Source organism: Gymnodraco acuticeps, unplaced genomic scaffold, assembly GCF_902827175.1.
Source record: "Gymnodraco acuticeps unplaced genomic scaffold, fGymAcu1.1, whole genome shotgun sequence".
Taxonomy (NCBI): domain Eukaryota; kingdom Metazoa; phylum Chordata; class Actinopteri; order Perciformes; family Bathydraconidae; genus Gymnodraco; species Gymnodraco acuticeps.
Window position 1 is genome coordinate 439,752 of NW_022992339.1, and position 14,426 is coordinate 454,177.

General features: G+C 44.6%; 1 protein-coding gene across 1 annotated transcript in view; it reads left to right on the forward strand.

Annotated features, from left to right (window-relative positions):
- Positions 1-14,426, forward strand: part of ap4b1 (adaptor related protein complex 4 subunit beta 1) — a 73,002-nt gene that overhangs the window by 3,752 nt on the left and 54,824 nt on the right. Inside the window, exon 4 of the mRNA XM_034208673.1 lies at positions 9,583-9,730. Within this exon, the coding sequence (XP_034064564.1) occupies positions 9,583-9,730 (148 nt within the window). The remainder of the gene's footprint in view (positions 1-9,582; positions 9,731-14,426) is intronic.

The window sequence follows — 14,426 nt, forward strand, 5'->3', positions numbered from 1 at the left end:
GTGCAGTGATTTGAGGATGGGTGGGATGTGTTCATACTTCCGTTCTCTCATCAGGATCCTTGCAGCGCTGTTTTGGATGTATTGCAGCTTCTGGATGTTCTTGCTAGGAATCCCAATGAGAAGTGCGTTACATTAGTCCAGCCTGGAGGAGACAAAGGCGTGGACAAGTTTTTCAGCATCTGGCAGACTGAGTGTGTGGCGGAGTTTAGAGATATTTCTCAGATGGTAGAAGGAGGTCTTGCATGTTTGTTTGATGTGGGCCTCAAAGGTCAGGTGAGGATACATTTTGACTCCCAGATTGGTAACAGTTGATGAGAGTGGAATGTTATGACCGGAGAAGGTGATGCTGATGACGGAGGATGAATGGACCTGATGAGTAGTGCCAACTAGAATGGCTTCAGTCTTGGAGCTGTTTAACCAGTTGAGCCGGCAGGGCTCTCGAATAACTTTTTTCACTATCCTCCCGGAACCGTCCCGAAATACAATCTAAGCCGTCCCGAAATTAATGTGGACCGTCCCGAATTTAAAATGTTAGTTTTTCTACATTATCATTAGTTAAAATCATTCAAAGTGACCTTTAACATAAATAAAACATCATACAAATCATTAGATGATAATTCATCAACCTTTTTATTTGAGTAAATCATTCAATCACATAAACAAGGCCAAATATATTTAAACAAACACACAAACGAGAAAATTACTCTAATATTGACTCCAATCAAGTCCCATCCAATTAACAAAACATCCAACACTCTGTCCTGAAGACAGAACCCAGAGTAACCACTAACCAGGATGACAGTCTGTAACACAGTCAGGAGACCTTTACAAACGGCCCCGTCCCCTCGCACACAGACGGGAGGGAGAGATCTCGTCTGGATTGGAAAGCTCGAAAATACATCATAGACGCATGTTGTAGTCTTATTGCATATTAGAAACGGAGTTGGCGAAACTAAAACTGCGATATAATATGTATGTAGCAATAATACATATGACATATATTCAGGGCTGCACATAACTGGTGCGCAGGTGCGCATGCGCACCTCCGCCAAAAATAGATATTTGCGAGTTGCATATGAACCATGATATGAACTCAGGGCCGGCCCGTAGCACTGGCTAGATGTTCGCCTAGGGCGCCAGATCTGGTGGGGCGCTGCGCTGGCAGTTCTGGGAGGGAAAAAAACATTATATAATTAAGTAAATGTAACACCCTTTTCACCCCGGGTACACGTTTCATTTGCCCTGTACGATGGGCGCTGTAAGTGATGAAAATGGGGGATGTTGGCTTATCTGGCGCCCGCAGCTCACAGCCAAAGCGAGTGAGCGAGGGAGAGAGGGAGGGTGCACTGGTACCAGCGCTGTTGTTATTAGAATCTGGTGCTAGCTGCTCTAACGGAGATAAGAAGAAGATATTTCTACAATAATGTGGAGGGAGAGTCCTCTCCAGTCAGACTGATAACTACAGCTCAGTGAGGTAAAGGACTCTTGAGTGTTTAGATAGTTCACTTTAGTCTAAGTTTGAGTCTGTTTGTTGGAAACTGCCAGCTGTCTAAATGCAGAGGTGTTCATCAGTGGCCCTCTACCGCCAGTCAGAAGAGGAGTGGAGAGATTCAGCAGATTGTTTTCACTGAACACCTGGCTTTCAACTGCCTGTACTGACCATTCTGTTCATTTTATTGACAATTTTAACTTTTTCTGGGATCGCAGACATCTTTTCAAGGCAAATGGAGTTTGCCTGAACAAGTCAGGAGTGAAATTGTTTATCTCTAACATATTCAACTGCCTGCGTCATCAATCTGTTCCCTCTGCCAAGGACAAGCGGCAAGAGGAATCAAAACAGGAGAAAGACACAACACATCACGCAGAAAACCCTGAAGAATTATCACTGCACCCGCCTGAGGAATGTTCTGATTATGGGAGACCTATGAGACACATGGAGGAGTCTCCACTGCCCGTCACCCCCCCCCCCCCCCCCCTGTCAACGCCTTTGAGGATACTCCGTTCACCCTTTCACCCTCGCCCACCCTCCTGGAGATCGATGAACACACAAAGGAGATACAGAGGGTTGGCACCGATTCCTTCCTGGAGTTCAAAGACCAAACGAAGGCGATACGCAGGGCTGGCACCATGTCCTTTACGCCCGCTCCTCAACGATGCCCACCAAAATCACTGCGGAGACGTGCACCATCTCCCCCGTCCTCATCACCGCGCCTACGTCAACCACCTCCCCCCCCCTGGCAGCATGTCCTCTACCCCCGCACCATCTCCCCCGTCTCCATCACCGTGCCTACGTCGACCACCTCCCCTCCCTTCAAGAAAGCATCTGCAGTCTCCGAAGCCTGATAAGGATGTGTGTGTACAAAACACAACAAACTCTTACTGATATGTGATGGGTCCAGGCTCAAGGGCGTATGGCACTCTCAACTCTTTCCAGGACATGCCGGGGCCCTGCCTGCCAGTAGCTTTGCCGATATCTGTGTTGATAGGTAATAGATTAAGAGCGGTGGATCATCTTAGAAACAGGAAGCGCTCAAACGTTTGTGTGAGTTTATCTAATTTAGCAGTGATTCCATGCCAGCCACAGCTTGTTACAAAAAACATGACTGATAGTGTGTTTAACAAACTTAAACTAGCTTTATTAAATGTCAGGTCTTTGGCAGGAAAAACATTTTTAATCAATGATTTTATCACTGAGCACAATCTCGATTTTATGTTTTTAACAGAAACTTGGATTGAACAAAATAACAGTGCAGCTGTTCTTATCGAATCAACCCCTCCCAACTTTAGTTTTACGAGTCAGGAAAGAATGCATAAGAAAGGGGGTGGAGTTGCTATTCTGTTCAATGATTCCCTTCAATGCAGGAAGACATCATATGGAAACTTTGCTTCTTTTGAATATGTGGCCCTTCGGCTGAAATGCTCCTCTCGAGCTCTGTTCCTAAATATCTATAGACCACCCAAATACTGTGCAAGCTTTTTTGATGACTTTACTGAACTGCTGTCTATAGTGTGTATTGACTTTGACCGTCTAGTCATTGTTGGTGATTTTAACATCCATGTTGACAACCCCCAGGACAGAGGGGCTAAATAACTGTTTTGTGTTCTTGATTACTATGGACTGACTCAGCATGTGACGGAGCCCACGCACAATAAGGGGCACACTCTGGACTTAATTATCTCAAAGGGTCTGAATATCTCTAAGGTTGTGGTGACTGATGTTTCACTCTCTGACCATTCCTGTGTTTTCTTTGAGAGCTCTATTTCTGTTCACAAGAATGTTCAAAAAGAGGTAACCACAAAGCGATATTTAACTGAAAATACTAGGGAAATGTTTACTCAGAATTTTTCTTCCACACTTGCCCCTGCTAACATCTCAGTAAATGAGCTAGTAGATCATTTTAATTCAAAAATTAAAAATGTTATAGATGCCATTGCTCCAACTAAGGTAAAGGAAGTGATTGGCAAGAAAATATCTCCATGGAGAAAGGCCATCACCGTGAAAACAGAAACAAGAGTGTCGAAAAGCTGAACGCAGGTGGCGAAAAACAAATCTCCAGGTTCACTTTGAAATCTATAAAGAGAGACTTGGCCTTTATAATTTGGAATTGAAAAACGCACGACAATCGTTCTTCTCTGACATCATTACCAAAAACAAAAACAACGCACGTGCCTTGTTTGCTACCGTCGACAGACTAACTAACCCCCCAGTGTCAGTAGCCTCTGAATTTCTATCCACCAGGGCGTGCAATGATTTTGCCTTTTTCACTGACAAAATTCAGAAAATCAGACAAGCAGTCAGTGCCTCTGCATCAGGAACAGCAAATGTGTTGTCTCTGTGTCCACTTAACATCAATTCAAACACCATGACACAATTCCATCAGATTAATGATAAAAACCTAGAGGACATTATACAACTTCTGAAATCCTCCTCCTGCTGCCTTGATATTATTCCAACAGGATTTTTCAAAGATGTTTTGCCTTGCATGGCCTCAGATCTACTTCATATAGTAAACAAATCTCTTCACTCAGGTATTTTTCCACAGGCCCTGAAAACTGCAGTCATTAAACCGCTCTTAAAAAAGAATAATCTAGATGCTTCAGAAATGAACAATTACAGGCCCATATCAAACCTGCCATTTCTAGGTAAAATCATTGAAAAAGTTGTTTTTCAACAGTTGAGTAATTTCTTGCATTTAAATAACTGTTTCGATGTGTTCCAGTCAGGCTTTCGTCCAAACCACAGCACTGAGACCGCTCTTGTAAAGGTCTTTAATGACATCCACTTAAACACAGATAGTGGCAGAACTTCAGTGTTAGTATTATTAGATCTCAGTGCTGCGTTTGACACTGTTGACCACAGCATATTACTAGACCGACTAGAAAACTGGGTGGGACTTTCGGAAACAGTTCTGAATTGGTTTGAATCCTACTTAAAGGACAGAAACAACTTTGTTTCTATAGGTAAATACACATCTGAGTTGACAAATATGACATGTGGGGTACCTCAAGGCTCCATCTTGGGGCCTCTTCTCTTTAACGTCTACATGCTACCACTGGCTCAGATAATGAAAAACAACAAAATAAGTTACCATAGCTATGCAGATGACACACAGATTTACGTAACAATTTCACCAGGAGACTATGCTCCAATTCAAACACTGAGTAAGTGCATTGAACAAATCAATGACTGGATGTGTCAGAACTTTCTCCAATTAAACAAAGATAAAACTGAGGTAATGGTTTTTGGAGCCAAGTCAGAACGTATACAAGTTAGCGCTGAGCTTCAGTCTGCAATGTTCAAAACAACAGATAAAGCCAGAAATCTAGGTGTAGTCATGGACTCTGACCTGAGTTTCAACAGTCACATTAAAACTGTTACTAAATCAGCCTACTATCACCTAAAGAATATATCTAGGATTAAAAGACTAATGTCACAGCAGGATTTGGAAAAACTTGTCCATGCTTTTATCTTCAGTAGACTCGACTACTGCAATGGTGTCTTCACAGGTCTCACTAAAAAATCTATTAGGAAGCTGCAGCTGATTCAGAACGCCGCTGCTCGAGTCCTCACTAACACTAAGAAAGTGGATCACATCACTCCAGTTCTGAAGTCTTTACACTGGCTTCCTGTGTGTCAAAGAATATATTTCAAAATACTGCTGCTGGTTTATAAAGCACTGAATGGTTTAGGCCCAAAATACATTACTGACCTCCTGCTAAATGATGAACCATCCAGATCTCTCAGGTCTTCAGGGACTAGTCAGCTTTCTGTCCCCAGAGTCAGAACTAAACATGGTAAAGCAGCGTTCAGTTATTATGCTCCAAATATCTGGAACAAACTCCCAGAAACCTGCAGGTCCGCTGCAACTCTGACTACTTTTAAATCCAGGCTGAAGACTTTTCTTTTTGTCGCTGCTTTTAATTGAACTATTCATATCTTAGACTGCACTGTAACTTTTATCCATGTACTTTTTTTCTTTTAATGTTTAATTTATTAGCTTTTCTTTTTAATGACTGATTTTAAATGCCATTTTCTTAATCTCTTTCATTTTTTGTAAAGCACTTTGAATTGCCTTGTGTTGAAAAGTGCTATATAAATAAACTTGCCTTGCCTTGCCTTGCCTTGCCTTGCCTTGCCTTGCCTTGCCTTGCCTTGCCTTGCCTTGCCTTGCCTTGCCTTGCCTTGCCTTGCCTTGCCTTGCCTTGCCTTGCCTTGCCTTGCCTTGCCTTGCCTTGCCTTGCCTTGCCTTGCCTTGCCTTAAGTTCAAACGGTTTGGTCACAATTTATGTAAACACATATTTCCAAGGCACTCCTTTATAATTATTGGGATAAACAGGTTTGAAATCATTCCAATGTATACTATAGGACAGTAACCAAAAATATCCTTTAAAACTGGAGAGATAAAAAAAAATGCATAAATAAATAAATGTTAAAGTAAAATAAGATATGAATGAACAACACAAATAAAATAAGTTACATTAATTTGTTATTGGCTATGGTAGGTTATTGGTTATGTTCACATACTTATTTGATTACATCCACTTGTCTAAGATGACAACAGAGACTTTCGACCCAAACCCAGCTGTGGATGCAAGCATCTAATCGCAGACTCAACCAGAGAGAAAGTAGTAGGCCTACATCATCAGCTACCATGTCTGACAGTGAGGAGAACAGTCAGGAGGGTAGTGATGACAGCTTGCAGGATTACTGGTCGTGCTAATGTTGTCTTGTGTTCACCTCTGCATGTGTGTTCTGTGTTCACCTCTGCTTGTGTGTTCTGTGTGCACCTCTGCATGTGTGTTCAGTGTGCACCTCTGCATGTGTGTTCTGTGTTCACCTCTGCATGTGTGTTCAGTGCCGTGTGTCTGGCAAATAAAGTCAAGACCCCTCAAAAGTTACGGTTTATTTAATTTTAAGGATGAGCACCAAGCAACATCTCCAGGTGCTCCTTTGAGAACCAGGGCAAAAAAGTTATGTGCACCCCTGCATATATTTTTTAAATGTCTCCAGTACCGATAAAAAGTCCGATAATGTCGGAGCTTAACGTTACCACTGTCTTTAATTCCAGCCCGGGGCCCGTTTAATACCGGGGCTCGGTACCCATCCCTACATGGGGAGAGGCGCATCATATTGCTAAGGACTAAATACGATGGAGGGTTCTCATCTCAGCCTTATTACCCATAGGGGATGAAGAGGTGTAAGTAAATAAAGAGGCCGGCGCTCCAGGGTCTGGTTCTGCTGTGCGTTTTTGTGATGTAACGGTAAAACATTTCAGAATTCCTCCACGAGATGCCATTGTCATTGTACATCACTCAACCCGCGAAATACACACACTCAGTACATAGCTAGACCCGTGAATTTGCGGGCCAGGAATTCGCGGGCACAGCTGTAGCTACGTACTGTGTGTGTGTGTTTGTGTGTGTGTGTGTGTGTGTGGGTATTTCGCGGGTTGCTAAATGTTTTGTGCGTGTGTGTTTATGTTGACAAGGAGGTTTAATAACTGTGTGCTACACAAAACGTGCAGTCAGTTTCATTTTCATCGCCGTTTGTAGTAGAGTTAGCAGGGTATTTTTATTTTAACTCTCGTCCCAAATTCGTCCCAAAATTATTTTTTATCCTCCCGACACTATTTTTTTCGGCCCCGGGACGACGGGACGTCCTTAAGCTCGAGCCCTGGCCCCATGTATCTTTGATTAATTGGAGAAAGCTCTGACACATCCTGTCAGAACTTTCTGAAGGACGTTGAAGGAAGTTGTGCTTCATCCACACCTTTATCTCCTCCAGGCATGTTGTTATTGTGGATGATGGCAGAGGTGCAGAGGGGGTTGGGTTAGCTCTGATGTAGAGCTGTGTGTCATCAGCATAGCAATGGAACGATATTCCATGCCGGCTGATGACACGACCAAGCGGGGACATGCATATGGTGAAAAGGGTGGGGCCGAGGACTGATCCTTGGGGGACACCACAGGTCACAGAGTGTGTTTGTGATTTTGCCGCTCCCAAGGTGACGTGCTCAGTCCTCCCGGTGAGATAAGAGGTGAACCAGTTCAGATTCAGGCAGATTCAGAGAGTCCAATTGTAGAGCGAAGACGATGGAGTAGAATGTCATGGTCGACGGTGTCAAATGCTGCAGTTAGATCCAGGGGGATGAGGAGAGATGGAGATCCGGTGTCAGCTGTCATCAGCAGGTCATTGGTCACCCTGACTAAGGCAGTTTCTGTACTGTGGCCCTGGCGGAAACCAGACTGGAATTTTTCAAAGAGGTTATTCAGTTTGAGATGTTCCTGGATCTGAATGGCAATTACTTTCTCCAGTACCTTGGATAGGAATGGCAGGTTGGAGATTGGTCTGTAATTAGCAAGGACTTCAGGGTCTAAGGTGGGTTTTTTGAGGAGTGGTTTGATGACAGTACCTTTTTATATCCCGGCTAGCCTCGGGGATCTGTTGCTGGTGCCGCGTCCTCATTTTTGTTTATAAAAATAAACAAAAATGTAGTCTTTATTATTCACAACCCTCGTCTCGCCTCCCAGCTTTATGTTGCAGCCCACAAGCCGGGTTGTAACAGTAGACAGCATGGCTCGCTGCAGAAGCCTGCTGTGCTTGCCTCCTACACACGGTCATAATAAACCCATGAGCACCGTTATAACACCTCGTGTGGACAGTACTGCACACACCACCACTCATCCCCTGAGCGTGTAAGTGCCTCATGATGAGAGCCGGAATGAAATGCAGCGTGTGGAGGCTCCTTTCCAGCCCTTTCGCCTCACGGGCAGCGGCGATGGGTGATGGCGTGGCTCGTCACCATGACGACCACTACAGCACATCTTGCATAGCTTGCTATGTTACGCGCACGGCTGTTTGCGCCGTTCCCAGCGCCTGTTTGTGCATTACAGAGAGCGCTCACTAGGGCTGCCTCTGTCAGCACAACGCCTGTCACACTGGCTGTGTGAGGCTGTGTCACAGGCGTATGTCTCCTCTGGGTTGGATCCCCCGGAGAACATCAGTGCACACTCCACCAGAGGAATTTCCTTCTCTACGGCCTTGCACGGAGGAGTGTCAGTGGAAAGACATTTGCACTGGTGCATCTTGGTCTTCCCCCTGTTCATTTATTCATTTTTATTTATTGAGGGATGTCTCCCATTCCTCTCTGACACACTCTGTAGGCTACTGAGTGTCTTGTCAGAGTGAGTGACGTTAGGGATCCAGCTGTGCGCCTCTCTCCTGCCTGTCTGCATGCAGAGAGCTGCTTTTCCCCCCCTCTTTTATCGCTGGACAAGGTGTGACCTTCGTCTCTACCTTTTCACAGCGGCAGGTTTGTATTGTTACCAGCCTTCGTCCCCTCATGGAAAATATTCATGTTATGCTATATTCCATGGACGGTGATGCGCCAGTCGCATGGCGCAATAGGCATGGGTTATTCATATTATTATTAAAGGACTGGCTTACCTAAAGCCAGTTGAGTAGCACTTGAAATGTTTGGCTCTATGAAACCTGATGTACTTATATGATTCTGTTTTCTTCAAGGTTGTGTCTTCCTGGTCGAATGTACTTATTGTAAGTCGCTTTGGATAAAAACGTCAGCTAAATGCAATGTAATGTAATGTTATTATCTGAGTAGATGTGTCTGTGCTTCTGGTACCGGGCGGACCCAGTGGGGCGCAGACTACATCATGCTTCGCCCTTAACCCAATAGCGATAGCCTTAGAGGGCGAAGCCATATACGAAATAGAACTGAAGTTACCTACTGTAACTCCAGCTTCTATGAGTATTGGCGTAGCCCTCTAAGTGCTGGGCCCCACTGGCTCCACGAATAGCTGAAGAAAAGCTGTTTGTGTGGGAGCAGATTGTCGGGCCTCCTTCCTATTTATACCGGAAGGAGGCCGAAGGTGGGGCCCACCTCGCAGGTGGGCGTGGACTACAAGTGTTTTCAGTGCTGCGCGGGTGCGCAGGGGATTACCCAATAGCGATAGCCTTAGAGGGCTACGCCTATACTCATAGAAGAGAGAGCTGAAGTTACCTACTGTAACTCCAGCTCTCTCCACCCAACATGTCCTCAGCCCTGTTCTCTTTCACTCTTCCAGACGCCGCGGTGGTGAATGAGCTGTACACCCTGCTGAGGGACCCGGACCCCGTGGTGATGGTGAACTGTCTCCGAGCTCTGGAGGAGATCCTGAAGGAGGAGGGGGGGGTGGCTATTAACAAACCCATCACCCATCACCTGCTCAACAGGTGAGAACATGACGGCTATTAAAGTGTAAGTCATGTGTAGACAGCATTGTATTTGAGTGATGCCAGGACACAGGTCTGTGGCACTGCTGCTACAAACAGCACACACATGATGATATCACCGGGTCCAAGATATGGAAGAGTTGTGCTCAATAAGGTAGGATATACTGATCCTAAATTGGGAAATGTTTTCGTTACAGCAGCTTGTTAAAACAAAGGCAATGCACGTCATTCGAAGAAAACAAACAAAAATATAAATGCAACACTTTTGTTTTTGCTCCCATTTCTCATGAGATGAACTCAAAGATCTAAAACATTTTCTATATACACAAAATAACCATTTCTCTCAAATATTGTTCACAAATCTGAAAAAATCTGTGATAGTTAGCACTTCTCCTTTGCCGAGATAATCCATCCCACCTCACAGGTGTGGCATATCAAGATGCTGATTAGACAGCATGATTATTGCACAGGTGTGCCTTACGGTACGTCCACACAGCAGCTTTTCAAAAATCTTGAAAATCTTGGAGCTGGGCGTGTCTGAAAGCTTGGGGATTTCGCGACCAACAACCAATCACATGAATCTCCCGCCCCCGACATACAAAGCAAAAAACCCCGGTTCTTCTCCACTATTTCTTTTAACATTTTGAACATTTATGAGATTAATGTCTATGGTGCTATTTTATGCTACATTCCATGCTGGCTAATGATACTGTCTATGCTTGCCAGCAACGAAGTAAACTAGCAACGAAGTAAACTGGATATAAAATCCCCAAACAAGCGAAAACCTATCAGTTTCACCCACTGCCTCTGCCACCTCCCCCCATGCCTGGTTCCTCCGGTTTGTATCCCGGTAAGTAAATAGGGACTGGTCATAAAGAACCGGGTGATTTGCTACCGCAATAACTAAGTTCTCCTCCATTTTTGTGGAATATAGAAATGAACTGCGGGTCTGGTTCTCCCAGCTTGCACGCGGTTTGATTGGCTAGCGCTTGAACTGTCAGATTTGCATAAACGGATCTGATTGGCTGTCGCTTCCAGCTCAGCCTCAAAAGTTGAACATTGTTCAACTTTGGAATCCTGAACATCCTGGAAATCCTGGAAATCTTCGCCTCGCCCCCCCACAATGCAGTTCGGCGACAAGCGAGGGAAAGTGACGTCATCCCCATTCAAAGTCAATGGGCGGAGACGCGCTGGAAGCGGTGGACAAATCGCCAAAAGCTGCTGTGTGTACGGGCCGTTAGGCTGGCCACAATAAAAGGCCACTCTAAAATGTTCAGTTTTATCACGCAGCACAATGCCACAGATGTCGCAAGTTTTGAGGGAGCGTGCAATTGGCATGCTGACAGCAGGAATGTCCACCAGAGCTGTTGCCCGTGAATTGAATGTTCATTTCTCTACCATAAGCCGTCTCCAAAGGCGTTTCAGAGAATTTGGCAGTACATCCAACCGGTCTCACAACCGCAGACCACGTGTAACCACACCAGCCCAGGACCTCCACATCCAGCATGTTCACCTCCAAGATCATCTGAGACCAGCCACTCGGACAGCTGCTGCAACAATCGGTTTGCATAACCAAAGAATTTCTGCACAAACTGTCAGAAACCATCTCAGGGAAGCTCATCTGCATGTTCGTCGTCCTCATCGGGGTCTCGACCTGACTCCGGTTCGTCGTCGTAACCGACTTGAGTGGGCAAATGCTCACATTCGATGGCGTCTGGCACGTTGGAGAGGTGTTCTCTTCACGGATGAATTCCGGTTTTCACTGTTCAGGGCAGATGGCAGACAGCGTGTGTGGCGTCGTGTGGGTGAGTGGTTTTCTGATGTCAATGTTGTGAATCGAGTGGCCCATGGTGGTGGTGGGGTTATGGTATGGGCAGGCGTATGTTATGGACGACGAACACAGGTGCATTTTATTGATGGCATTGTGAATGCACAGAGATACCGTGACGAGATCCTGAGGCCCATTGTTGTGCCATTCATCCACGACCATCACCTCTTGTTGCAGCATGATAATGCACGGCCCCATGTAGCAAGGATCTGTACACAATTCCTGGAGGCTGAAAACATCCCAGTTCTTGCATGGCCAGCATACTCACCGGACATGTCACCCATTGAGCATGTTTGGGATGCTCTGGATCGGCGTATACGACAGCGTGTTCCAGTTCCTGCCAATATCCAGCAACTTGGCACAGCCATTGAAGAGGAGTGGACCAACATTCCACAGGCCACAATCAACAACCTGATCAACTCTATGCGAAGGAGATGTGTTGCACTGCGTGAGGCAAATGGTGGTCACACCAGATACTGACTGGTTTTCGGACCCCCCCAGACCCCCCCAATAAAGCAAAACTGCACGTTTCAGAGTGGCCTTTTATTGTGGCCAGCCTAAGGCACACCTGTGCAATACTCATGCTGTCTAATCAGCATCTTGATATGCCACACCTGTGAGGTGGGATGGATTATCTCGGCAAAGGAGAAGTGCTCACTATCACAGATCTTTTCAGATTTGTGAACAATATTTGAGAGAAATGGTTATTTTGTGTATATAGAAAATGTTTTAGATCTTTGAGTTCATCTCATGAAAAATGGGAGCAAAAACAAAAGTGTTGCATTTATATTTTTGTTCAGTGTAGAAAAATAAAACAACTAAAAATTAAAAAAATTGGAACATGAAAGATAAAAACCTCGAGACTCACTGACAAATAAACACTATGAAGTGCCACATTACAGCTTACACAATTTCAAAGTAAGATATTATTTACATTAAGTGTGCAATGGATGGAATATTAATGAAAAAAAAACGTTATAGGTTAAACACTAGGAGCTGCTGCGACAGGCTGCCAGCTTAAACTTTACCATGTTGCATAATGGAGAGTATCTTTATATTATATTATTATTATTATTGTAATTTCCTTGTTTGTGTGCCACTAAGCAGAGGTGTGGACTCGAGTCACATGACTTGGACTCGAGTCAGACTCGAGTCACACATTTTATGACTTGAGACTCGACTTGACAACATCACAAAAGACTTGCGACTCGACTTGGACTTGAACACCAATGACTCGGGACTTGACTTGGACTTGAGCCTTCTGACTTGAGGTGACTTGCTACTTTAATTCAGAGGTCTCCAACACGCCGATCGCGAGCTACCGCTAGAAGAGCAGACTCCCGTCGGGGAAAGCAGAATCTTCAGCCGCTCCTACTCTTGCTGAGAATCCTTGCAGGCAGGGGCGGGTCTTTATTTAGCTGGGCCACCATGCGGCCAATCATATGCGAGGACACACTAGGATCATACCATTATGTGAAAGAAGGGTGGGGGCACAGCATGTGCAGAGCGACGGGGAGACGGGGAGTCGGATTTAAATGCAAGCGCGTCGGAAAAAGTCAAGAAATGAGCGAAAACCGAAAAAAGAAGCAGCATCTGGCTGCTTTTCAATGATATTGGAGAAAGCAAAGCTGAGTGCAGGATTTCTAAAATGAGAATAACCTTCAGAGCAGGGTAAACACTCAGGATTTATTGTCAGAGGTGGGAGAAGTTCAGACAATTAAAAAAAGTTACAATCAGGGTTCCCGCGGGGTCTTAACAAGTCTTAAAAAGTCTTACATTTGATAATCAGAATTGAAGGCCTTAAAAAGGTCTTAAATATGATTCAGAAGGTCTTCAAAATTATCGGATTTGAAAGGTACTTCTATGTTGCGATAGCGTCTAAATGTGTTTTGGGGGAAATGTCCGGGCTGCAAAGTAACCAGTACGGTAATAGCCTTTCAGTTCCCCCCAACAATTTGTATTGAATGAAATCAACATGGAACCAGTAATCACTAACTTTGTTTCCCCCGGCCCCTTGTTGGAGAACACCCAGCTAGTAACCTAGCAACCAAGCTTCAGCTCATGTAGCCTATCTTCGAATCTACTTACAAATAAATATGGGGAAGTGTAAGTTCAACCGTATTTGGTTGGAAAACATCTAATTTAGTGCTTGGTTGAAACCAGTGGAGGGAACGTGTTTGAAGCCCGCTGCATCTTTTGCAAAATAAATTAGTGTTTGTTTTGCTAGTGGAGCGTTAGCTAGTGCAGCGTTAGCTAGTGCAGCGTTAGCTAGTGCAGCAGCAGCTAATGCAGCGTTAGCTAGTGCAGCAGCAGCTAATGCAGCAGCTTCCGCAACAACACCGGGGGACCTCCGGGCTAAGTTTGGGTCTACGTCAACCCTAAAAGCGGAGGTGCTGTAGACGCTAAATACCGTAGCTAAACACCAATCATACAACAGCAACGATGAAATAGTGTAGCCAAGGCAGCAGAGCTCTGAATATAGCTCTTGTCACTCTCTCTCAGAGACACACACACACACACACACACACACACACACACACACACACACACACACACACACACACACACACACACACACACACACACACACACACACACACACACACACACACACACACACACTAGGGCTGCTCGATTATGGCAATAATCAAGATTATGTTGGTCAATAATTAATATCACGATTATTAAATATGATTATTCATTGACTTTGAAAACATCCATTTATTGAACTTTAAAACAGATAATAATTTGAACAGTATCTTTTTAACTGTTGATTACCCTGAACGTATAATTCAACTGAAAAACCAATACAAAAATGTATTAAATAAATGATACATTACTAAAAAATTAATTAGATCAAATATGTTG